Source organism: Pelecanus crispus, chromosome 9 (assembly GCF_030463565.1).
Source record: "Pelecanus crispus isolate bPelCri1 chromosome 9, bPelCri1.pri, whole genome shotgun sequence".
Classification (NCBI taxonomy): Eukaryota; Metazoa; Chordata; class Aves; order Pelecaniformes; family Pelecanidae; genus Pelecanus; species Pelecanus crispus.
In genome coordinates this window covers 29,974,265-29,999,362 of record NC_134651.1, presented here as the reverse complement: position 1 = coordinate 29,999,362, position 25,098 = coordinate 29,974,265, and the positions used below count along the sequence as shown (strand labels likewise).

At 54.0% G+C, this 25,098-nt stretch overlaps 1 protein-coding gene across 7 annotated transcripts; it reads right to left on the bottom strand.

Moving 5' to 3' along the window:
- Window positions 1-245: 245 nt before the first annotated feature.
- IGF2BP2 (insulin like growth factor 2 mRNA binding protein 2) lies at window positions 246-23,752 on the bottom strand. Of its 7 annotated transcripts, none has more exons than XM_075716168.1 (17): window positions 23,563-23,752; window positions 22,921-22,981; window positions 13,519-13,567; window positions 13,099-13,150; window positions 12,475-12,538; window positions 10,580-10,852; window positions 6,377-6,511; window positions 5,690-5,812; window positions 5,262-5,397; window positions 4,937-5,065; window positions 3,989-4,012; window positions 2,331-2,399; window positions 2,062-2,178; window positions 1,687-1,761; window positions 1,397-1,528; window positions 971-1,084; window positions 246-341 (listed from the first exon to the last, which is right to left on the bottom strand). In XM_075716168.1, the coding sequence occupies exons 1-17, from the start codon at window positions 23,750-23,752 to the stop codon at window positions 246-248; spliced, it is 1,839 nt and encodes a 612-aa protein (XP_075572283.1). The 7 variants fall into 7 exon arrangements, with proteins under 7 accessions (XP_075572283.1, XP_075572284.1, XP_075572288.1 ...); XM_075716169.1 differs by having other exon boundaries at window positions 3,989-4,009; XM_075716173.1 differs by lacking the exons at window positions 2,331-2,399; window positions 3,989-4,012 and adding an exon at window positions 3,278-3,280 and having other exon boundaries at window positions 23,563-23,737.
- Between the last annotated feature and the right edge of the window lie 1,346 nt (window positions 23,753-25,098).

The window sequence follows — 25,098 nt, the reverse complement described above, 5'->3', positions numbered from 1 at the left end:
ACCTCTCTCTCTCTCTGCCTATGTTAGTCCAACTAAAGGGATAGCATCGGGAGGTGATGGAGCAAGGGGGAGGCTGTGGGATGGAGAAAGCCCTCCCTGCACACCTCCGCTGGGCATCCTCACAGCGCCCCGGCCGTGGGAGGGGCTCGGGGGGTCTTTGGTTTGCTCCCCTGACCTGCTGGGGGGTCCGGCGGTGGCGGCAGGGTTACATTCATCGGGTGGACCTGGCCGGCACGGTGGGAGCTTCACTTGCTGTGCTGCGAGGCCGGGGCTCCCTGAGCGTGTTTCTGCTCCTGCTGCTTCACCTGCTGTACGATTTCCCTGATCTTGCGCTGTGCAGTCTTGGGGGGGAGCAAGAGCACCACAAGGTCAGGGCAGGCACCCGAAGTAGCCGAATAGTTGTTCCCCCCACAGCTGCAACCGAGCATCTCACCACTCATTGCCCTCCGAGCTTTTAATTATGGGACAAGCACACGATTTGGCACAGCCATAATTAAGGATGTGCTTAAAGAAGGAGCCACTCTGCTCCCGCACAGCTGCAAGCAGAGCACCGCAGGGTTTTAACTTGTGTTTCCTCTAGCGCTCCTTGAGGGCCTTGAGGACCATCCCACTCGAGCACTCAGGAGACAAGGTTGCGGTACGTGCACCCAGGTAGGATGCAGGTGCCTGCAGGAGCTCTGTACCGGCACCAATGCCAGGGAGGAGCCGATTCACACCCTGGGTGCCACGACACATGGTGTCTGAGACACATGTTTTAACTAAATCAAGCCAATCCTTAATTTTAGTGCTAGCACAGCTGGGAAGAGCTGCCAAAACACCTTTAGTGCATCCTGGGTGCACAGGAACCATCCAGAACAGAGCGGCAGGATGCTCAAGCAGTGCTGTGCTTGGAGCCACCAGCCAGCCCAGCAGCTTTCTTTGGTGGATGAAGCCAGCTGTGAATATCAGAAAAGCCACAGCCCAACTTTACCTGACTGGCAAAGAAATGCCCAATGATTTTAACGATGACCTCCTCGTTCTCATCCGGGGTTTGATCTCGTGGCACAATGACTTCTGCGCTAGTTAAGTTTTGCAGTTCATTTACCTGGAGCAAACAACAGAGCCGCAGGTGGGTTTTGTTGTGGAAGAGCCAAAATCCTCCACTGCCAGTGTCACCCCAGCTCTGAGCCAGCACACTGCACCAGGCTGCCGCGGGTTGCACCCTGTCCCCCCCTTGGGACAGTCACCACCCAACAAGAGCCACCACCAGGACACAGGGCTGCAGTCAAGACGCTGCTGCGAGCTCTGAGCAACCAGGCTTTGCCCCCCTAGGGGCAGGCAGGGATGATGGGTGATGGGTGACGCCCAGCTCTGCAGGCCTGGGGCAGGGGGAGTACCCCTGCACTCCCCCACCTACCGTCTTGCCACCTTTGCCTATCACACGGCCGGCGGTGAAAGAAGGCACCTTGATGTGGGCTTCAAGCTTCACTTCTTCTTTTGGGTTAAAGAAGTTTTCCTCTTTCAGCTTCCCAAATATTCGCCCCTGGGCCTGGGGAGGAGACATAAGGGAAGTAAAACTGGCGGGCAGCAGTCCTGGCCAGTGCCTGCTGTGACCCCCATCCCCAAGAGTGATGACGTGCCAATGTCCAGCAGCATCAAAACTGTGGTACTGAGCAAAGAGCCACCCCCACTTCATGACCAGTGCACCTTGAACTGAGCCTCGGGTGGCCCTGTGATGATGACCATCCGCTCGCTGGCGTTGGGGCCTTCTGCCGGGGCAATCTGCAGAGGGATGGGTGAGAAGGAGTGTTAGTGTGGCCCTGCTTTGGCAAGACCTTCCCTATGTGGGATGTCCCCCCATGCAGGGACATTCCCCCTAAGCAAGGCATCCCTCCCTGCCTCCCAAGCAAGGACATCCCTTCCCAAGCAAGCAGGGGCAATAACCAGGGTGTTGCAGGACTGGGTTTCTACTAATATGGGGAGCAAAACCACTCCCCAAGGGTTCCTGTTTGCTGCCCTCAGCAGTAGGAAGGAGAAACCGAGGCACAAAGCCCGGGACCAGCCCTGCAGTGCCCTGCTCACCTTGATGGAGGCGCCAGCAAACCGTGCCAGTTGCTTGATGTGCTGCCCTTTCTTCCCAATGATGGCCCCCACTGCCTGTGTTGGGATGAACAAGTTCACAACCTCCTGCTCCGGCAGCTGCAAGGGCATGGAAGAGTGAGACTGTCAGGGGACCAGGCAGACAGGGAGGTGGCTGCCCCACTGCCAGCATCCCAGGGCAGCGGCTGCCTGCCCCAGCCACGTGCCGCCCTCCCACGGTGCCTGAGTGACAGAGGTGCCAGGGCACTTACAGGGTTCTGATGGGGGAAGGCGCTGGCTGGGGGGGCTCCATACAGACCCGAGAGGTATGCTGAGGAGCTCTAAGGTGGGAGAGAAATTGAGGGTCAGTGATGTCCCCAACGTGCCAGCCCCTTCCTGGCCACCCCCAGCCCAACGAAGAGCAGCATGCAACCACTGTGAGCCTGCCAGGGACACGGGGACAACCCTTCAGCGCCTGAAACCCCTCCTGGAGAGCAAAGGTGCACCCAAGGGTGCATTGGGGTGAGCTGCAGCCCAGATCCTGTGCCTGTGGCAGAGCGCAACGGGGCTGGGAGGTGGGTGGGGGCTCCCAGTTACCCCCAGTCCCTCCCCACTGCTATTTCTCTGGCTGTGTTGTGCCAGCATTTGTAGTGGAAAACCAGCCTCTATGGCCTTTGGGAGCAGTCACAACCTCGAAATTCCAAAAACATGCTGTAACCGCCATCAGTCCCCTGCAGAGAAGGTGGACATTTGGTGAGAACTGAGCAAAATGGTTTGGCTCTGATTTCCATCACCATTTCCCTTCTCCGGTTCCAAGGGAAGAAAAAGTGAAGGCTGAAGAAGCTGCTCCCCCAAGACCCAGGACAGGGAAAAAGCAGTGGGTCTGTCCATGGCCAAAAGCAAGAGGTGCATGCCAGCACCCCAACCCAACCCAGCTCAACCCAACTCAACCCCCTCTTCAACTCCTCCATGCCTCAAATACATCAGACATTTCTCCTGGGAAGAAGACATGGCAAGTCCTTAATCACATGTGAGACTGAGCTCAACACAACATGGGGATGCAGCTGATCTTCCCAGGGAGCAGACACAATTCTCTCCCACTCTGGATTTGGGCAAGGGCAACCAGATACTACCTCCAAACCATGGTTACTCGGGCAGAGGAGAAGACCCAGCTCCCCTGCACACAGAAGACACCACTCTTGCTCCCAGCCCTCTAAACCTGCTGCACTGAGGTTTTTTGCTCCTCCTTGCACGGAGCTCATGCTCCCCACATCCACCCTCTGCTGCTGGCCATAGGTTGCTCCACGTCTCCTACACCAATGTGTCCTCTCCTGCCCAGCCAGTCCTCACAGCCAGGGAGGGCGCTGCATGTCCCCAGCTCCTCCTTTTCACCATGAGGCTCCTTCCCCATCCTCCATCCTTGCCAGATCTCTAAAGCTCTGGTTTAAGCTACAGCCACCAGCCCCAGGTCCTGCTGAGGACATGGTCAGAAAAGACCACTCTGAGGTGTGAAACACAAAGTACTTGGGGGGAAGGAGCCACCACAGAGCCAAGCCAGTTTCCTTTTTTTTTTTTTTTTTTTTTTCCTTTTCCTGTTCCTTATTTTCCTATAAAAATTGATGGCAGAGGCAATCACCCCTCTTGGACTTGCCAGGGTGGCTTGAAAAAGGCCACGCAAAGCTTTGGGGTGAAAGAGCCACACCAAATGCTGCCCTTCAGGAGACCTGCCCAACTCCTCTCCATCACACCAACAAATGCTCAAGCAGACGTTTCCCAAAGGCTGTGCTTTCTTGGGCGGCTGACGCAGGCAGAGCATCCTCCCCTCCACGGGCTGGCAGTGCAGACAGACAGACTGACCCTCTCGGTGCCCTCTGGGCCGTCACATACAGCACACTCATCCAGCCCTCCGCACCGCCAGCCCAGCACTCACCGTTCTCCTCCGACTGCTCTGCTGCTGGCGTCGCCAGGAAAAGAAAACAGCACAAGTAAATTAACTTGCGTGCCGGTTGCCGTGTATCAGAAGCATCTCAGCAGATGTATTTAGAGACTAACAGAGACAGACCACAGAGCCTGGTCATCCTAAGAGTGCTCTGCAGGTGCTAGTGGGCTGGGGATGGACCTTCTCCATCAGCACTTTGGCTGGCATGTCTTGCCAATGCTGGACTGTCCCTGCCCACGTGCAACCCTCAGTCGTTATGAAACTGCTTCTCAGGATTGCTTTGCCCCAGGTCTCAACAGCCACAGCACCCCAAGAAACAGGAAAACCCTTGCCTACAAAAACCAGGTGAAGCTCACTCCCAGCAGGCATGACCCTTTGGGTGCCAGGGCAGGGACCAAGGCTGATGGCTGCACAGGGTGTGCTGCTTGTGCCCTTTCACACCATGCTCCACATGCCCTGTGGTGATGCCAGTGGGTTCACGTGGCCACCAGGACCAGACCCACAGGGCACAGCCGAGTTCACATCATCACAACCCAGAATTGGGTTTGGGGTCAGGACTGAAGACCACCTACATGGTTTTTCCATGCCAGCACCGGCACAGGCTGCCCCCAGTCACCTTCAGAGCAACACCCTTAGGACATGGCAAGTCCTTAAACACATGTGAGACCAAGCTCAACACAACATGGGGATGCAGCTGATCTTCCCAGGGAGCTAAAACCAGGGAGGGACAAGCCATGTTCATTCACTGTCTTCACCTCACTGCTGTGATGAGCATCGTCCCCAAATGGCCAAGAGTCAGAGCTCTTGTTCAAGGCTCCCCATGAGATGGTTCCTATAGCTATGGTGTCCTCCCAAACCCAAGAGCTACAGCAGCAGAGTCTACAGACCACTCTGCCACCAAGAATGTGTCACCTGCACCCCAAAACCTCTTGCACTTACTGAAAATGGGTGGTATGGGGTGGCCGCTGCAGCCCCTCGGGCCCCTGGGGTGGATGGAAGCATGGACAGTCCTGTCGAGAAGATGCCCAAAGCACTGAGGTTCAGTCCAGGGATCAGATTGGCTTGTTGCTGAAAAAGCAAAGACATGAAGAAACATGTAAAAGGCAGAGTGGGGTTTTTGGGGTTCTCATCACATAGGGTGGATAGGATGGGTGAGGGCTAACCCTTGCTGTAACAGATTGACAACACCCCCCAGTTTTCTTCTGGCCACCTCAGTAGAGGCTCTGAAGCAGGGGCATCTCAGGCAGGAGGGCTGGGAGCTTACATTGACGGCCACCATGTCATTCTCGTAGGCCTCTCGCAACTTCTTCATGATCTCCACTTCAGCACTGGAGCACGCCTCCGTGCTGCCCTTCACTGTGATGGTCCGTTCGGGGTTATAAATGGTTAAATCCTGCAAACTAGCTCACAGACAAAACCCAAGACACAGTTACATATTCTTCCAAGTCAAAAAACCCAAACAAACAAACAAAAACAAACTTGAATCAAAGATGAGGGTTCCCCCCCGCCCCCAAGACAGCGTGGGACAACATGTCCTCTCCCTGCCCAATGCCACCATCCACCTGGGATGGAGACTGCCCAACTGGAATGGGGAACGTGCATGGGAGGACATAACAGCTCTGTTTTCTGAATCCAACACTGCCCATACCACGTTGGATGGAGGGGGATGGCTTGGTGTTCACCAGGACTTACGGGGAGATGGTGATCTTTGTGCCGGTGTCCTGCTCAATCTTCTTGAGATTGCGGCCCTCCTTGCCAATCAACCTCCCCACTAAACTGTTGTGTGCTAGGATTTTCAAGGGAATCTCTTCTGCTCTAAAATGAATTAAAAAAATAAAATCTAAAGGTCTGTCTGGCCAGGAAATCAATCTCCAGCAAGGACCAGTAGCAATGTGGTAGAAGGAGGAGAACCACCACTGTTTCCCACCACTGTATCTCCTCAGCTTCTGCAGAATGGGAGCTCAGGGACTTCCCAAGCCCAATGGCGCATCTATATTTCATGGGATTTTGTTCTCCAAGTTTTCCTACACGTTCTTTGGACCCACCTGGTCTCCACAGTGCTGTCAACCACACCATGGAGAAGTTATTAAGTTGTAAGTTACTAACTGACCCATGACTCTATCCTGAAACTCTGAATGCCAGCAGATGGTTAGAGCATGGTGCTAATAATGCCAAGTTTACAGGTTCAATCCCTGCTTACTGCAGGGGGGTTGGGCTCGATGATCTCTCAAGGTCCCTTCCAACCCAAAGCATTCTATGATTCTCTCAGGGGATGAGGGGGTGACAGAATGGCTTCTTCTCCACCAGTGACTGAATTTACCTCCCTTCCATCAAACCTGCCCATTTTGCTGAGCCAGGGGCACCGAAGATCATACTTACGATTTAGTTTCATCAGCCTCCTTCTGCATGATATCAAGGATCATGCGACACGCTTCAGAGCACCCCTCTGGTGTGGCATGGATGGTGATGGGCTTTTCAGCGGCACCGGCATTCTCCTTCCGATGGATGTCAACCCTATGGCAAAACAACCAGCAGAGAGGAGCCCCCTGAGATGTGTCTAGTGTCACACAAAGGCTTTTGAGAGCTCAGGAGCTGAGCTTGCTATTCACAGAAAAGCTCATTTCAACACCTGCTCAAGCTTTGGGGTGAACCTGGGTCTTGCTGACATACATCTGGAACCACCTGGTCTCATGCAAGCCCAGGTAGTGTTTCAGTTTGGTTGGTTTAGTTCAGATTTGAGCTACATTCACCTTTATGACCTGAGGTCTGCTTGGGAGCTGAGGGATGTCAATCAACGTCAAACGATCCATCAAGAGAGGGCAGAACAAATCCTCAACTGGACAAAACCCTGAGCAACTTGGTCTATCATCTTTGATGCCAGTCCTGCTTGGAGCAGGAGACCGGATTAGAGGTCTCCAGAGGTCCCTTCCAACCTCAACCTCTCTCTGCACAACACCCGAAGCTGTCCAGTGACCAACGGCTGCCACAACCATTGTGTGTCCTTCAGGACAGAGAGACAACTTACCCATAGGCGTTTGTCATGACACGGAGGCACACGTCAACAACAGCGCTTGTACTCACGCCCTTCCACAGGAGACCAGAAAGCTCTCCCTTGCGCACCGGCAGGGACCGTGCTCTAGCTCCTCTGGTCTTCCCCTCAGCTCATGGCGGGGAGGAGGCACATGCCTCCAGCTCGCTCCTCACTGCTCAACCGAACCTGGCAAATGCCCTGAGAGAGAGGGAGAGAGGAAAGCAGGGTAGGAGACTCCTGCACGTCAACCATGCGTCTTGAAGAACAGGGGTAAGCAACCTTTCCATCTTCTCCACATGAGTCTGCACGCTCTTCCCATCAGAGGATGATGCCGTGCAGCCATCCTGCCATTGGCCACCACCTCGGCGTCCCTGTCACTGCTGCAGCCAGGGCTGGGCTGGCCCAGATCTTCCGAGAAGGTGCAGTAGTGACCATTCAGCCACTCAGTGAATGCCACCAGCGCTCAGCTTGAACACAGCACCCTCCGGCCATGTGTCTGTCATGGTCCCCATGGTCTGTCAGGAGGTCCCCATCCTGACTGGGATCATTCATGGGTGCTGCTGTGCATGCAAGGCCAAGGGTTGTGGTGCAGAGTCACCCCTAACCAGCGCCGCATTTGGATGCTGCAGGGTCACGGTGGGTTTGCGCAGGTCAACTCTTCCAGGAGCTCATGAACCAGCATGTAGGAACAAAGACGCTTTATCTGCAGGTAGTGGGGGAGCAGCTGGGTGAACCTTCCCTGAGATAAGGGAAGAGCCTACCCCACCAGCTTCAAAATGGACCCCAGAGTGGTTTGATCTGAGCACTGAAGAGGGAATGAAGACAGCATTTGATCCCCTTTGCAGGCTACATCTCTCCAGATCTCCTACAGCTTCAGCCAGAGCTGCTCAGGCAGGAGACTGGTCCTGCTTGGACTGTGCAAAGAGGTGCTGGAGACACTGGCACCGCCGAGTTCTCCCTGCCCTTTGGTTATGTCTACAGCACACAGTGACCCAGTTGCATGCTGTGTGACACCCTGTAAGGTGCTCCCAGCTGTGGAGCTCCATCAGGTTGACTTGGAAGATCTGTTCCTTCAGAGGCAGTGCCCCACAGGCACAGGGACACCCACTGCCACCCCATCTGCCAGGGAGAAGGCAAACACATCACGATGTGCCACAAGAGGCGATGACAGGCCCATGCTCCAGAGCAGTGCCGCAATGTCACACCAGGTTGATGGTCCCATCTAGGGGGAACTGATGAGGAATCCATAGCTGCCCCAACAAACCCCACAGATAGGAATCAGGCAGCTTCTTGAACCCATGAGCAGTTGAGGTTGGTGGAGATGGGGCATGCAGCTGAGCCTTTGTACCGAAGAACGGCCAAGAGCCACGAATGGGCTAAATGGACGCACCGAAGTGACATGTACCCTCGACAAGCCCAGGAGAGGGACACGGGCCAGGTTTCTGGCTGACCTCCAACCCATCCCAAACCTGGATGTGCAGGCACAAGCTCAATTTGCAGAGAGAAGATGGGGCACCACGAAGGGGCCGCTGCTTTCAGGCACATCCCACCCTGAAGAGCTGGAGGGTGGAGGAGAGCTCTGGACTTCCCAGCACGTCCCAGTGTTGCTGCTGCACAGCTCCGGTCCAACAGGAAGATAGAGAAGGGGACCCTCAACCCTCTCACTCCATGAGGAGCTGCCTGGGACCCCAGAGTGCTTCAGGCAGGGGAGACCAGGGCAGCTGATAAGAGGGAGAGAGGGACAGGGCAGGTTTGCCCACGGTACAGCAGGAAAAACCTCCAAGACACCTTACGGAGGAGCTGGGAGCACTTCAGAGAGCAGTGGCCATGAGGGGAAACCTTCTCAAAGTGGGCAGTGTGGTATGCACATAGGGTTATCCTGGCCCCATGGTTGCTTGGTAGCAATGGTCCTCTCCTCATCAAGTTACAAGGGCTGCCATCACTGTGGAGGGTCGTCTGGTGGGGTGTGCTCTTGGTCTGGGCTCCTCCTCAGCCAAGGAAGATGGTCCAACCTGGGGACAGTTTTGTCCCCTGGAGCTCAGGAGCATCTCTGGGCATCACTGTGTGTGGAGATGGGGTGAAGTCCTAAGCGACCAGAGGAATCCAGGACCCAACGTCGCTCTGGGTAGGAGCAGGGGCTGGGCAACAGGATGTCACCAGCACCCTCATTCCCAGGATCAGCACACCAGTGGGTGAGGGTGGCCTGAGCAGGGACAGAGCTGCGGGCTGACACCTCAAACTGAAGGCAACAGTCTCCTGCAACTGCCCAGGCCAGGTGCATGATGTCCCCTTGCCCAAGGCTGGAGTGGACATGGTGGCCCACCATGGCACATGGCCTCCTCAGGCAGGTCAGGAGAGGTGAGAGCATGGAGCACAGCCTTCCTCCACGGCACCAGGTCTTCGGGGCAGGAACGGGGAGCCAACCCACAAGGAGGGACAGCTCGGCAGCAGAAAACTACCCCAGGCAGCAGCATTTGGCCTCATGGTCAGGAGAAACCAGCAGCTGGTGCCTCCCACCCTCCTCGCCAGGCTCAGGGCTTGCAAAGGGCAACCTTCCAGTCTTGGGTGGCAAGGACACAGCTACAACTGCTGCTCATCACACCAGTGGACTCACCTGAAGAAGGGCCTGCGGCCAATCAGGACCAGCTCACAGCTACTAGGTGGTCACACTCTAGGGTTAGCTGGGTTTGAAGAGCTCCTCTCCCTACATGTCTGTCCCCTTTCCATACAAAACTCTTCCTGCAAACCCAATGCTGGGGTTCAGCTTGCTTGGATGCAGAGCAGCGCATCTTCCTACCTCCTGCTCAAGCAGATGTGCTATTACCAAATAATTTGCCTCTAAAAGCTTGTCTGAGAACTAGGATGCCCTGGAGGATGCTCTGGTACAGGAGTCTTATGTCCTGTGGGACCACTGAGTTCAGGATGATGAGCATGGGAGAAGACAGCTTTGGGTTAAACACAAATGAATCTGGGCAGGAACAAACCATGCAGGAAAACCATGCAGAAACTCAGAGGTGAAATCAACATGAACATCGACAAGAAAAACATGGAAAACTTTGGCAAGACAGTCCCCTCCCTTTTTTTTCCTCCCCTTCAAAAATAGAAGAGTTAGACTGCAAAAAAAGGCTTCAAACAGTTATGAAAAGCACATCCCACGGTGCACCCTTTCCCCCTACAACAGCTCTAGCCCATACAGGAGACTGCAGGATGAGCAAATCCCAAGGGCAAAGACCACGCAGGCACCAGCCGCTGTACCTAGGATCCCCCTTCAGCATTTTATCCCCAAACTTGCCTCATTCGCAGCTGTTCTCGTGATTAGGCTTTAGAAACCCATTTCTGGCCATTTTCAGTGTGCATCCCCCTCTTGCCACACCCAGACCCCTGTGACCAGCAGGAACCATGTAGGACATGGGCTCTGCCACCATCCCTTGAAGGCTGCACCCCAAGAAAACAGTGCTGGCCAGCACTCAAAAGCCCCGAGTGCATGGAGGACCCACGCCGGGGACCTACAGCACCCTATGGAAGGAAACAAAACCATTCAAGGTACTTACTTGGACTGGGTTTGCTTAGTAAGGTTCTTTATGGTCAAGCCCTCCTTTCCTATGATCGCACCAACAAACTGTGTGGGCACCAGCATCCGCAGTGGGAAATCGAGCTGTTTGGGCTGCGAGGAGCCCCCTGGGGAGGAGCCCCGCTCCCTGGAAGAGTGGCCCCCACGGCGGGATCGCTGCAGGGGTGGAGGGGAGCTCACCTCTTCATCCGGGATGTAGGAAGTCTTGAAGGAATAGTTCTCAAACTGGTGGCCGCTCAGCTTCTCAATTGCTCTGCAAGGTAGAGAGAGGCGGGGGGCGGTGAGGGGCTCTGGGGAGAGCACCCCCAGCACTTGCCCTTGTAGACTGTGGTCCCTCCCCAACCCTGCATCTTTCTCCCTCCCCAGTCTGGAGAAGGTGGCCACAGGAAGCCAGAGCCCCCCACCTTCCCTGTGCAGAGCAAGCCCATAGCATGGTGTGACAATGTCCCCTCCCGTGTGGGTGATGCCAGGGCTGGCACACAGCTTGCCCCCCTCAGCAGAGGTGGGATGCCAGCCTGGGGATCTGCCACTTCACCCAGGCAAAGTGCTGGCCAGAAGCTATCACACTGTGGAAACTCTCTTGTGGGCTTTTTGGACATGGAAAAGGTGACAGAGGGGCTCTGAGCAAGAGCCACCACTCCAAGGAGAAGGATGTGGCACATGGCACCCCTCTATCAGGAACCCCAACTCCCTTTCCAGCTCTGGTGAGGCTGGCATGCAGCATCTGGGCTCTTCATTCCCCCAAGCCCCTCCTCAGTGGTGCGATGCTGCTGCAGTCTGTGATGACTTCTGCAAGCAGTGATGGCTTCAGCCGTACTTCTTCCCTCATCTGACCACATCTTGCTTTGGCTATTTATAGGCAGGTGTATGAACGCACCACTGCAAGCAGCTCCTTGCCAGGCCTGAACTTCACATCCAATGAGGACTTCTGCATCTTCACTGTCCCTTTCCAAAATCAGTGCAGTTCCCCACAGTCTGATTTCTCTGCCAAGGTCTTCCTTTCACCTGTTCCTAGTGCTCTGAACCAAACACATGTACCCACAAACTGCCCTGGCCTTTCCTCCCATCACGTGCTTCTGCGTCGAGCTGCTGAGCACTACCCAAGACAGGCATCAGTCCGACTGGATGCGACCAATCACAGCATCTTCTCCCATCACCACAGCATAACTTCACCACCTCTCTCACCTCCTTCACCATATTCCATCTCTTCAGCAGCTTGGGCTGGGTGGTTGGACTGGTGATTAATCTGCTGCATTCCCAGTTTAAGTCTGGACTTCCAACCTGGGAAGACGACTCCTTGACAAATTGCTTATCTAACCTGACCCTCAGCTTTCTGGAGTGCTTTGCGCCCTGAAGACAAAGCCACTGCAACCCTGCAGAGGACCTTTAAGGAAGGACAGTGTCCAAAGGGAATTGCAAGATGGCATATCTGGAAGCCCCCTGGAGATAAAGAGGAGAAGGCACAGAGAAAGAGGGGACAACTGCACGGCTGATGGCCCCAGGCTAGTCCAGCAGTGCCTGTGCATGTATGATGGGGCATCACAAGAAACCTCATTTCCCATGCAAGGGGAGCAGGCAAGAGACCACTCAGCGGTGGGGCAAGAAGGAGAAGGTGGAGCTGACTACTGGCAGAAGACACAGGAGGTGACACAGCTCAAGAAAACCAACATCTGCCTGCTGTATCTCAAGAAGATACACAAACAGCCCTTAAGGCACTTGAAGCTTACATTGTAAGAGCTTAGAAACAACCCAAGGAGGCTTAGGAAGAAGACAAGAAGCAGCCCAGAAAAATGGCCAGCAGAAAATACCTGGGATTTCTTGGGAAAATTTCAGGTGGTGGGAAAATATGGACAAAATGAAATAAAACCCACTTACACTTTTGCTTCTTCTTTAGTTGCATACATTACATTGACAACAGCTGTTTCTGTGTCTGTGTTGACTAGGGGAAAAGCAAGAGAAGAAGCATTAGAGCAGGGGAGGAGAGAGACATTGCCACTGCTCCCAGCCCCCCAGTACACCTGGAAGCAGGAATGCAGGTGGGGGACAGCCCCAGCCACCACACAGGGTGCACATTTGTGCACCACTGCATTTTTCCCCAGCACAAGGATGGGGCTGGGCTAGCAAAGGACCAGGAGGTGCCAAGGCCAGATCCTGCCACCCTCACCAAGGAGGATGCACAGCTGGACATCACCAATCCACCAGCAAACCCCAAACAACACTCAGCTCATTTTTACTTGCAGAAACAATTGGGTTTTCATTTGCCAGCAACTTGGAGAAACCCTGGGGATGGAGGACTGATAGCCACCACTATCCCACCACCAGACACGTGGCCCCACCTCTGCCAGCAGGGCTTGCATCCACAGGGAAAAAACATTTTAGCCCAGTACCAATGACTGGGAAAACTAGGTTTCACTCCACTGCATTTCCTCCAGCATGGGCCAAGCTGGGGAGCAGCACTAGGACTTTTGCACAGATGAGGACCATGCTGGACCATCTTACCTTGCTCTACATTCTCTACTGTTCCATACTGAGCTAACAGGCCATCCAGCACCTGGAGGAGAGAGCAGCAAACAGGGCAGGGAAGGTGGGAAGGCAGGGCAACAAGGGAAGAGCCTGCTTCACCCATAAACACCCTTGGAAGAGCTAGCATCACCCAGCTGCTTAAATGCCTTCACCCACCTGCATCCCATTATCCCAATAATGCCCCACTGCTCAAAGCTGCCCCATGTCTCCAGGACCCACAAGCAGGCAGGAGATGGAGCCCAGTTCACACTCCACCCCGCTCCTGGGGTTACTGGGAAGGTAAAGGTTGGCCCATGTGCAGACCACACACTACAGCAGCACAGCTTGTGCTGCTCAGCACAACTGATGGAGGTGGAGATGAATTTTAGGATGCTTTTAGGATTGTCTGCTTCTTACCTCCCACTGGAGGTGGGGGGGGATGTTTCGGATCTGGATCTTCCTGCTCCTGCAAAGACAAAGCCCCAGGTTAGGGTCTGCAGGCATGCTGCAGCAGGAGGGCAAAGGCTTTATGAAAATCAGATGGCAGCTGGTGAGAGCTTGCTGAAGCATCCTGCTTTCCTGTGCTGAGCTGGAGCAGCTTAGCCCCAGGGAAAGCCATTCCCCAGCCTTGCCCCAGTCACCTCTTGCTGGGGCCGAAGCTGTCTCAGGAACACTCCCTCCTCGTGCTGGCTGTCAGGTTTCCAAGGAAACCTCCTGAAATGAGCCTCTGCAGAGTCACAGCTGCACAGGCATGGCCGGGATGCACGCATGCACACCCCTGACCACACTGCCCCGAGCTGGCTGGCTGTGGGGGGACAGTGGGACAGGACCCCAAGACTCACCATGGCCAGCCCTGCTATCCCTTGAGTGGGGCTTTCCAAAGGTGCATCCTACTGATGTCCACCACTTCCCAGCAATGTGGGACTACTTTCCGTGGGGAAACCTAAATATATATCCTCAGAGGCCTGCCCTTTGAGATGGCCAACACATCCAGCCTTGCCTGGTTGCACTCCCAACCTCACCGCAGCACAGCCTTGGGGCATGGATGCACAAGAAGTATTGCAAAGGCTTCCCAAGAGGTAATGACCACCAAACACCTCCCCAGCCTGGCTGCAAGAAGACGTGCTTGGGCAACAGGGTGTTCTGAGACACCCAAGTCCATGGAAGATCCAGCAAAGCCATGAACTCATCCACTGTTCACCCAGACCAGCATTCATAATCCTGCTTGTAGTCAATCAGCTCCAACCAAAGCAATGCCCTGTGTTCTCACCTAGTCCAGCTCTAATGTTCCGATCTGAGCAGAGCAGAGCAGAGCAGGACCACCTCTCCTAACATCAGGGATGAGTTTTCTGACTGAGCCACCCCATGCACACAGCTGGGTTTTGGGAGCCAATCGGCAGCCAGAAGCTGGTTTTGTGAAGCTTTGCCCTTCACTGGGATGAGCTCAAGGAGGACGCCTGGAAGGACTGGTACCACCAGCCTGAACAGTATGTGGGGACATGGAAGCAGCCACCAGCAGCCCCAGCAGACAGACAGCAACACTCAGGGGCTTTGGGCCAAATCCTGCAGAGCAGGCAGGAGGAGCTCTGCTTTCCTGCAAACCATCAACACCCAACACCCTGATTCCACCAGCGGCCTCCAACAGCTGGAAAACAAGACCTTCAAACTCTGGCCCAAGCGGTGAGGCTGGTCCCTGCACTTGCTCCTTGTTGCACATGCACACCCCGAACCTCTGCACCCCACAAACAATTCTGGCAGATAAAGAGCTTCTAAGGTAGTTTGGGGCCAGACACCAGGGACAGGGAGGAAATGTGGGGCACAGCAAGAACCAGAGGAAAGGCTATCCTACCCCATCCTGCCCCATCCTCAAGCCATTCCCACCCCACGCCAATAAGGAGGCAGTGAGGAGGACCTGGCCCAAGGGAGACCACAGCAATGACAATCCTGCACTACTCACCGACAGCCTAAACCCTTCTCCTGCCTGTCCTTGTCACCTGCCTGTGGCTGACCCCACACATCCACTCCTGGTACAAACACTCTGCAGGGCCCACTCCAGAAAACAGTACGTTTCATTTTTAAAACCCACGAACACCTCCCAGAGGGACTATTTTAAAGCATCCAGGTCCAGTCTCAAGCCATTGGCACCTGAAAGCTTTCCAGGGAAAAGCCCTTCTCAGCTCTGAAAGCCCAACTGAATCCCAGGACTGGCTTGTCCCTACTGGCAGAGAGAGACAGACATACTACCCAGTTACTTCTACCACCTTCCAGCCCCAAAACAGAATGGGTGGCACCTTCACCTGTCTTATCCCAAGATGCCACCACTCAGCTGCAAGCCAAAGCATTGCTACAACCATCCTGCTTCCCCAGCATGGCAACCATCTGTGCCAGGGGATGCCACAGGCTGGACCATGGAGAAGCCACTCTCCTTTTGGGGTTCATTTGGCTCAGCTCACCCCATCACCAAAGCCCAGCAGCCCAGGGGACATGGGGCATTTTGAAGCAGCTCATCCAAGCGAAACCACCGGACATGGGCCCGTTGCCACGGTGTCAGCAGTAACTCTAGGAAAGCCTCTGCCTTTAATTGAATTGCACTGGGGCCACCATTTCCCTACACCTTTGCCAAGGGAGGTGGCAAGGTAGCCCCAGTCCCCGAGGTGCTGCTTCACCCTTCCATGCTGCTTGCCTGCCTCCCAAAACACACAAAGAGAAGGACCACCGCAAGGTGCCACATAATCCTACTTCTCAACGGGACACTACAGCACATTCCCACTTCCAATGTCCATCTGAGCCGATGCAGACCATCTAAAGATAACCAAATGGTACTCAAGGCTTCACCCTCACCACCTGCCAGGTCTCCCAGCAGCTCATTATCACCACTCAGCATTTAAAATAAGGTTATTATTCCTACTGGGTGTATTTTTTATAGCTCTCCTAATTCCCCACCTGGTTGAAGCAGTGCTGGACCACACACGGTCATCACTGACAGGAGCAAGGGACATATATCCAGGGCCATGATGGATGAATGTGTTATTCCCAGGGCTGGGGCATGGACCACACACGGTCCTCGTGGAACAGGGCAGCAGAGCTCAAGGCCACCCTCCTCCAACACCACTCCTGGGAGGACTTTGGGGCAGAAAACCCCTTTATTTTCCTCACTCCTTCCAAAACCTGGGAGACAGGGGATTGATTTCAGCACACGCACACAACCCCCGGTGCAGGACCTCGTGAGAAAGGCAGTGGCCGCGTTTTACCCAACCTGTTTTGCAGCAGGCTGGTAGGAATAAAAAAAAAAATAATAATCATCATAACCAGTAACTACAGGCATGGAATTTGTGGAAAAATACTTAATTATGTGGTGCCACTAGCCCTGCAGTAGCAAGCTGCCCTCAGATAACCACGGAAAGCTGTATCCTTCTGTATCACCCTCCTGCTCTTCCCTACCTGCACGCTCCCACCAGCCATCTCGGTGCCCAGCCCATGACAAAATGCCCAGTGACAACCGAGCATCAGCCTCAACTGCTAAAGAAACCAGATTTATATAAGTTTACCTGCTTTTTTGCCCTTCTAAGTTCAACCAGAAAGGGTCCTGCTTGCTAGCAGCTATTCCGGCTTGAGGAGGAAACATCTCTATCCCAGAGCTGGGTTTTGGGAACCACACATGCCAGCCGGCATCACATGCAGGACAAAGGAGCTGGCTCACTAATCAAGAAAGGCTGTAAGCTGGGTTCATGAAATAATTTGCAATGGAGCTGTGCTATAGCACATGCTATTTCATGCATCGGTTAGAACAAAATCGCGAGGTCGACATCGCAACTGTGCAGAGAAAGGGTTCAGAAAACCCATAGCCACCTGCGCCCTGCCAGCATCACCAGCTGATGTCCACAAACAAGAGCTTCACATGCCATGTGCCAGATACCTGTACTTGCTGAAATCAAGCAATAAAACAGAAGATGCCTTAAAACTTGTGGTTTATTCCCCAGAATCAGGTGGATTAGGTTCTTTTTGGCATATCTCTCCCCTTTCCAGCAGCCCAGATAAGCAGCAGCACTCGCACAGCTTCATAGCTACCCCTCCCAGGGAAATAACAGATAACAGCCACCCCTAAAATCCAGGGACACAGAGGAAGAAAAATAAAGATGAGACAAAGCTGTGAAATGAAAACAAGCCACCAGATCCCCTGCCCAACCTCCAAGAGCCCTCCCTGCATCTGCCCATCTTTCCCCTGCCCATCAGGCTGCAGCTCTATGGACCACCCAGCATCCCCTGGTCTCCTGCTCCGGAGGGGCTTCACCTCCACCTCCCCTCCCACAAGCATTTGAGAACCAGAAACTCGATTTCACTCAGCTGGCTTAAATATAAGCCTTACAATGGGATGTAAGGGATGGCTTTACTTCTCTTTGCCCTAAAGAAATTAAGATTATTTTCTATCCAAGCTTTGTGTTATCTTACTGTAATAAAGCCATAAAGGGATTTTTATCACCTGCCACCTCAGATTGGTACTGAGGGCAGAGAAAACAGTCTGGCAGCTCCTGCTTTCAACAAAAATCAGTTTTCAAGAGAACTGGGGAAAAAAAAACAGAGGGGAAACATGCTGGAAACCAACTGTCTCCCTGGTGGCCCTGCCTTCTTTAGGAAATGTTTGTCCCAGGCAAGAAACATCTACAAAAAATGATGCTCATCATCAAGTGAGGTCCAAACTCAGTACCACCTGAATTTTTCAGACCCAGCAACTTGGAGCCTGAGACAGGCATACTCCCCTAACCAGGCAGGGAAGAAAGCATCTGTTGGTTTTATCTCTCATGATTATTATATGTATTTTTTCAGTCTATCGGGGTCATCCTCAACATGTTTTGCTCTCGCCCAACCCAATCCAGCAGTGGATCTTAACGAGCAATGGCTCTGTCAGCACCGGACTGGATAAGCATTAAAGACCTGCCCCAGTTTCAACCAGTTGCCAAGAGCATTGCAGATGTGTCTGCTCCAGTTCCCCTCCCGGCCTGGGCGCTTTGACGCTCTTAAAGAATTAAAATCCATTCATGTTAAAGCTCTGTCCTCTTCCGCAGGACAACCAACCTGCTGAGGGACGGAGCCGGCGGCGGGGGGGGACGGTGAGGACAGCATGTGATTGATACATCCCGTGAGCTGGGGATGTATTAACAATAGGGATGAATGGGAAATAACGTCCCATCTGTCACAGCTTTTCAAGATTACGGAAAAAAAGAGAGGGGAAAAAAAAAGGGGGGGGGGGGCGGGAAGAGGGAGGGGGGAAAGGGGGGGGAACAGGGGGAATGGGGAGGGAAGAAGGGGAGAAGGGAAAGGGAAAGGGGGGAAGAACTGGGGGGAAGAACTGGGGGGGAGCCACCCCCTGCATCCCCATTCAGCATCAGGATGAAGGGGAAAAGGAAGCCCAGTGCAAGAGCAGGGCTGCCAGCCCAGCATGCTGCGAGCCCCGGTGTGGCGGGCACACAGGGACACACACAGAGCTGCTGCAAGGGGTAGTCAGCCATGACACACTCCTGTCCCCTGCCACCCAAACCCACCCAAGCATCCCCCTCCAGCCCTGGCACTTGCCTCTCCCCGGGGAGGGCTGACAGACGTGGAGCTGGGGTAGGCAGGGCATCAATGCAATGCCCAACGGGGCAGAAGGACAAGTTCAAACTGCTGGAGGAACTATAAAATTACAAAAAGAATAGGTAATTAGTGATAAATATTCATGCATTATTTTGCTTTCGGCTTTGGTCTCTCCCCAATGCCTTCAAACCCAGGTATGCTTCACGACGGTACCAAAATGCATCGTGGTGTGCTACGGCATGGGCAGCGTGGCCTCAGTCACCCCCTTGCATCCTCCACGCCAGTGCCCCATCCCGCATCCCCGATGCCACCCCACTCTCATCCCCGCATCCTGGCAGGCGGCAAAGAACCAAGTGAAAAGGTGGCTAAAAAAACCCAAAACAACCCCAGTGCCACCAGCTCCCAGTTTACCCACACCTGAAAACAGATAAAATAAAGCAAGTGATGGCATCACACCTAGCTATAACAAGCACCAGAGTCTATCTAGGAAAGGATCAGCTCGACGGGGTTTCTCCTGCCCAGCTCCATAGGGAACAGCATCCAAGGCCTATGGGAAACCTGCTGTGCACCCAGTGGGCAGCAGGAGGGGATTTCCCCGTGCCTGATGCCACCAGCATCACCCTGGCAATGTCATATAGATGTATATAGATAAAAATATATATCAAAAGTATCTTTTAAAAAAATATAAATATAAATATATTTAAAGGTATCTTTTATATATATACAGCAAAAGTGTATATATATAAACTAACATATATAGTATCTTTATATATAGTATCTTTTATTTATAGAAGGTACTAAATACTTTAAATACTAAAAGATATGTTATTGATTTATATAAATATAGAAGACACTAAAAGATATTAAATACCTATATATATATTTAAAACCTAGACCAGGACTGAGATCAGCCCCACTTCTAGCACTCTGAATTCAGTTTTAACTCCAGTGTAACCCAACATACCATATACAAGAAATCTCCCACAAGTTTAATTCTCTTGGCAAAGCGAAGCAAACCCTCCCCATGCTGCAGCCAGGAAAAATCTCTTCTTGCTCTTCAGGTTTCTCTATTTTTTTTTTTTTTATTAGAGATATTTTTTACATTAGAGATATTAGGACTGAAGATCCATAGGAGTATTTTTTCTACTCCTCGCATGTATTTATAGATGCGCGCACAAATAGGTGCTGGTGGCTTTTCCTGGCAAAGCAACTGGTTTGCACAAGGATTTCCTCTCCCCTAATTAAGCATCTCATCGACAACAAGCAATAATAAGGAAAGAAAAGACAGGCTGCCTATGAGGAGACCAAAGGGCTTGTACATTTATTCTGAGCCTTAACACCACCAGCATTTTGGGTTTAAAAACAAGGGAACAAGGGGGGGGGGGGGGGGGGGGCGGCAGAAAATCAAGCCAAAATAGACGGAAACAAGAATTGAATTGATGCTCAGGAGAGGAAACTTATTTAAGGATAATTCCTTTTGAAATAGAAGAAATCCTGCAGATCCCATAAAATCACCCCCAGCAAAGCTGCTCAGGCCCGCGTTTTCATCACTACCCCCTCCAGCAACTGCTCTCCGGGGCAAAACCACCCAAGTTTTGCCATTTACTAAATAACAAAAATTATTATTTTTAACATTATAGAGATTTCCAGCCCAAGCTCTCTCTGAGAGCCTCCCCCTCCGTGCTGTTCAGATGTCCCTCCTGCTTTTACTTCTCATAGCTGAAACTTACAGCAGAAGCAGAAATTAAAAGGCACTTTTGCAATCAGGAACCTGAAAATTTCACTGGTTTGGAGACATTAAATGGGGCTTCACTCCATCCCTGCTACTTATTAAACTCATAATTTTTATCCAATCCTTGTATAAAAAGTCAGCATTGGGGTGGTTCGGGTTTACTTTCCATATTTCACAACCAATCCTAACTCTTTTTTATGTCTTTCTTTCCCATTAACAGGATTTTCAAAGATTTCAGAGATGTACATCTTCTTTAAGGGGCAAGATTGCTTATGCTTCCCTCACCACCACGCTCCAGATACAAAATACTCTTGAAGCCAGACTGCATCGCCTTGCTTTAAGCAAACAAAAGTATTCTCTGTTCCTGCTGAATTTAAAAATCAATTTAAAATTTTTAAATGTTGATTAAAAAAATAGCGTAGCTTTTTCTTTAATTTTCCAAGGCACAATACAGCATATACAAGGGAAAAAAACAATCAAGATACTGTTGGATCCTTCCTATAGGAGCCCAAACCATTTGCATGGCAGCAGAATGGCTGATTTTTAACTCATGAGAGGCAGATCAGCAGAGCGGGCAGGATTCACGCTCCTTCCCACTGCTGTCACGTTTAATTTGCGCCTTCAGAGAAACAGAAACAACCCACTGCCAGCAGCTCCCGACGGCACCTCGAGTAAATCCTTTCGCTATGTACAGGTATCAGAGGTGTTTTCCATCCCATTTCTTACCAAACCATATTTATATGCATATAAATACATCGGTAATAGATCTATATTAGATTTGGTTATAAAAATAAAGCACTCGGGTGAATGTGGACGCGGAAGGGGAAGCACCGGGCATTGGCACCTCCTGGTTCTCATCCCCATAAGCGCAGACATGCTGGGGGACGAGAGCCAAGAGGGGCTCTGGTTCCCCAAACCCAATTAAAGCACAAACTCATTTAAATAACTGAGGGATTTTACCCAGTTGAGCCCCCCTGAAATCCCAGCGCCTCTCTGGGACTTGACTGCAACTACAAAAATTGGATTTTCTACAAATTTAAAGGGGGGGGAAACTAAAACGTGACCACGTGAGGCTCTGCTCCCTGCCAAAAATCACGTTATAAAATAAAATCTATAATCCACCAAGGCAAAGGCACGGCCCACTTAACTGGATACATTAATACAAAGCAATATATAATTTTTTAGCTGTGAAAAAGATATCAGCTTAAATTAGATCTCAATAACCTGAGGAAGCTGGGGAGCCGAGCTGGAATAGAAAACCTGGAGCCAGCTGAAAACACGCTGATGCAAAATAAATCAGCATTTATTTCTGAGCTGTTTAAATGTCTTTTTTCTTTTAAAACTCGGAAAGAAAAGTAGCAGCACCCCAGCCCGACAAAGAATGTAGGCAAAGATGAATTCCTTGTTTACATTCCCTTTGTACATGATAAAGGTTGAGTCCCGGGTCCATACTATGTTCCCAAACTCCCAATTTCTGGTTCCATCACTCTTAAAAAGTCATCTGCAGACCAGCCTAAGGCTATTACAGAGATTCAGCTTAGAAATACTACAGCTGGGATTTTTTGTTTTGCTTGTATTTGAAGATATTTTAAGGTAAGAGAGCGTGTGATTCCTGCCGAAGAAGAAATCCCGCTCTAGCACACGTGATGCCGGGCGCGAGCCATTCCCCCACCAAGCCTCAATTACACAACAGCATTCCCCCCCCCCCCCCCAATTTCAAAATTAATACTCGAGCGTCGATCGCAGGCCAAACCTCCGTGCCAAGCAGCAGCAAATTATCACGCAGGACCATCCGATGGTTTTTTTGCGGCGCACGGACCTTTTATCCTGACACATGTTGGGGAGTAACAATCTTGCAACGAGGCAGCTACGCAACATGGTCCGGGGTTTTATTTTCTCTATTAAATGAGCGTGTCCCCATCCATCCAGCCTCGGCGCTCCCCTACACCTGATTAAAATAAGAGGGCGTGCTTCGACGCAATACATAAATGTGCTGAGTTTTTGGATCTTCTGGCAGCATAAAGGGAGAAAGAGGCGTTTGGAAAGAGCGAGCTGCTGAACTGCTTATTAAAAACAACATCTTCCGACAGCGCAGGCAACCCCGCTGCTGCGCACGACCTCCCTCGGTGTAAATCCCAGCCCACCCCGCCGGCCCCCAAGGAGAAAGTGGGGGGGGAAAGGGCGCTTCCCCACCCCCAAAAAAGCGACTGTTTTCCACTCGCACGGGCGGGCAGCACCCGCCCGCCCAGCGCCGCCGGCCGCGACCCCCAGCTGCCCCGCACCGCGGCGGGGGGGACCCGCTGCCACCCCCGGCCCCGCGGCCGGGACCCCCGTGGGAGTCGACGCCGGCCCGTGGGAGCGCGGCCGCGGGCCGGGAGCTCCCTTCCCCCGCCTCCGCTTTCCGGAGCGAAAGTAAAACCCGGCGGGGCGCCCGCGCCCCCCCACCCGCGCTCCCGGAGCTCCCCCCCAGCCGGTGGGATGGGGGGGGGGGGGTGGGGGCGATGGCGAGGGGTTACCTGAGCTTTTTGGGCACGGAATAATCCACTTCCATCACTTTGCCGTGCAGCTCCACTTTCCCTGCGGAGACAGCGGGGCTGCTCAGCATCACCCCGGGGCAGCCCACCGCCCACCCCCCTACCTCCCGCTGCCCCCCCCGGCCCCGGCCCCGGCCCGCCTGCCCCCGCCACCGCCCCGGCCCGCCCGCCCCCGCCCCGCCGGTGCTCTGCCTGCGCCTCCCCGGCCGCCGCCGCCGCCGGCCCCCAGCCGCCCCTTCGACCGCCCTTTGCTCCGCGCCCCCGGCGAGTTGGGGCAGGGCACCTCGTAAAATGGTCCCCGAGGGGGAGCGGGTGCCGGGGGGGCGGCGGGCCGGGGGGCTCCGCGCCCGGTCGCCTCTTAATAAAATCGAAGAAAAAAATCAGCGAAAAATACCCGAGGTTGGAAAGAGCCGGGGCGGCCGCGGGAAGGAGCGGGGGGGGGGGGGGGGACGGGGACGACACGGCTCGGGACGGGACGGGACGGGAGCGGCGCGGATGCCCGGGGAGGGGGCTCAGTGGGACGGGGGAGCCCCGGCGGAGGGTGGGAGGAAGCCGGAGGGGGGGGGGGGGGGCGGCGGCGGGGGGGGGGGGGGGCCGGCGGGCGGGCTGCGGTGCCTGGCTTACCCGAGAGGGTCTCGATAGCCCGGATGGCCCAGTTTTGGTCCGGGTAATCCACGAAGGCGTAGCCCGACTTGAGCAGGACCTGGCCGGCCAGGGGCAGTTTCCTCTCCCCGAAGAGCTGCTTGAGGTCGTCGGCGGTGGCGGCGGGGCTGAGGTTCCCGATGTACAGCTTGTTCATCCTCCGTCGCTTCATGGGGAGCCCCCCCGGCTCCTCCCCGCCCTCGGCGGCCGGTAGAGATGCGGGGACGGGAGGGTCCGGCTCTGCGCCACCCGCCCTGCCCCAGCCCCAGCACCAGCCCCAGCCCCAGCCCCGCAGGAGCCTGCAACAGCGGCGGGCAGCGGGCGGAGCCGCGCCGCGCCGAGCCCAGCCCGCCGCCGCCCCCGCCCGCCCGCCGGGACGGGGCGCCCGGCCCGGGGCCGCCCCGTCGGGTCGCGGGGCTCGGGAGCAGGTGGAGCCGCAAGACCCCCCGCCGTGGGGCCGGGCCGGCTTGTCCCCCGCCTCGGGGGGTGGGGGGGGACCGGCGGCCGGAGGCAGCTCTCCTCTCCGGGGGCTTTTCCTAGCCCGGGCAGAAGCGGCTTCCAGCGGGGGCCTGCAGACCCCCGGAGCCGGGTCCCGGCAGTTTCAGGTGATTTATTCATGGTGGGTCAGGAGGACCGGCCCTGCCCGCGGCCACCCTGCCTGCAGTGCGCTCCCTGCCTGCGCACCCCAACACCTCTGCCCTTAAACCCACTGCACACTATCTCCGACAGATTGCCTGGCTCCGGTCTCCCACTGGCAGATCCTGCTCTGTCCTTGCTCGAAACTGCCTGAGGAGTTCCTTCAGGGAGAGGGGAAACTGTCTCGCTCAGGAACCAAGGTAAAAAATAAGTAAATAAATAAAAGCCTGTATTAAATGCGCTTTCTTGGAAAGTGCGAGTGCGCAAACCCACCCTAACCAAGGTCCGACCAGCCATCGCTACGTGCGAGCCCGTCATCCAAAAGGCTTCAAGATATGACAGGCCGGTGCTCTGACATCCTGGCACTGAGTTTTGTGTGTTCTCAGCCTGGTGGTAGACGGCCGCGGTAGCTTTTGGGGTACGTAGCTCTCGGGGGCTCTGCTGAATGATGTCCTCAACTGACCAGGAGTTAGTGTCATGACCTGCCTTGGCCGGTGAAGGCTGGATGTTGTTGCAGGTTAAATGACTTTTGCTCTCTCTTGAGATTACAAAGCCAAATCTTTATGGAAGCGTATCCGAGCCGTGACCAGAGACTAAAATAAGGTGCAGAAGTAATACTGGATGACAGGAGGGGACAAGTGTCCTTGGAGCAGAGTGTTGGGCCTGAGGGCCGGTCATCCTTTACTCGGGGGGCGGGGTGGGGGAGGCGGGGAGATGAAGGGTGGTAATCGAATTCCCCAGATTTTCAGCGGCGTGGCAGGACAGTTAAACGCGACGCTCCCTTCTGCCGCGCTCCATCCCGCTGCCACTCTTCCCCTGTCACGCAGAGGTGCTGGATGGAGTAGGAATAGCAGTGACGGGTGCTTGATGCCACGCGTGTAG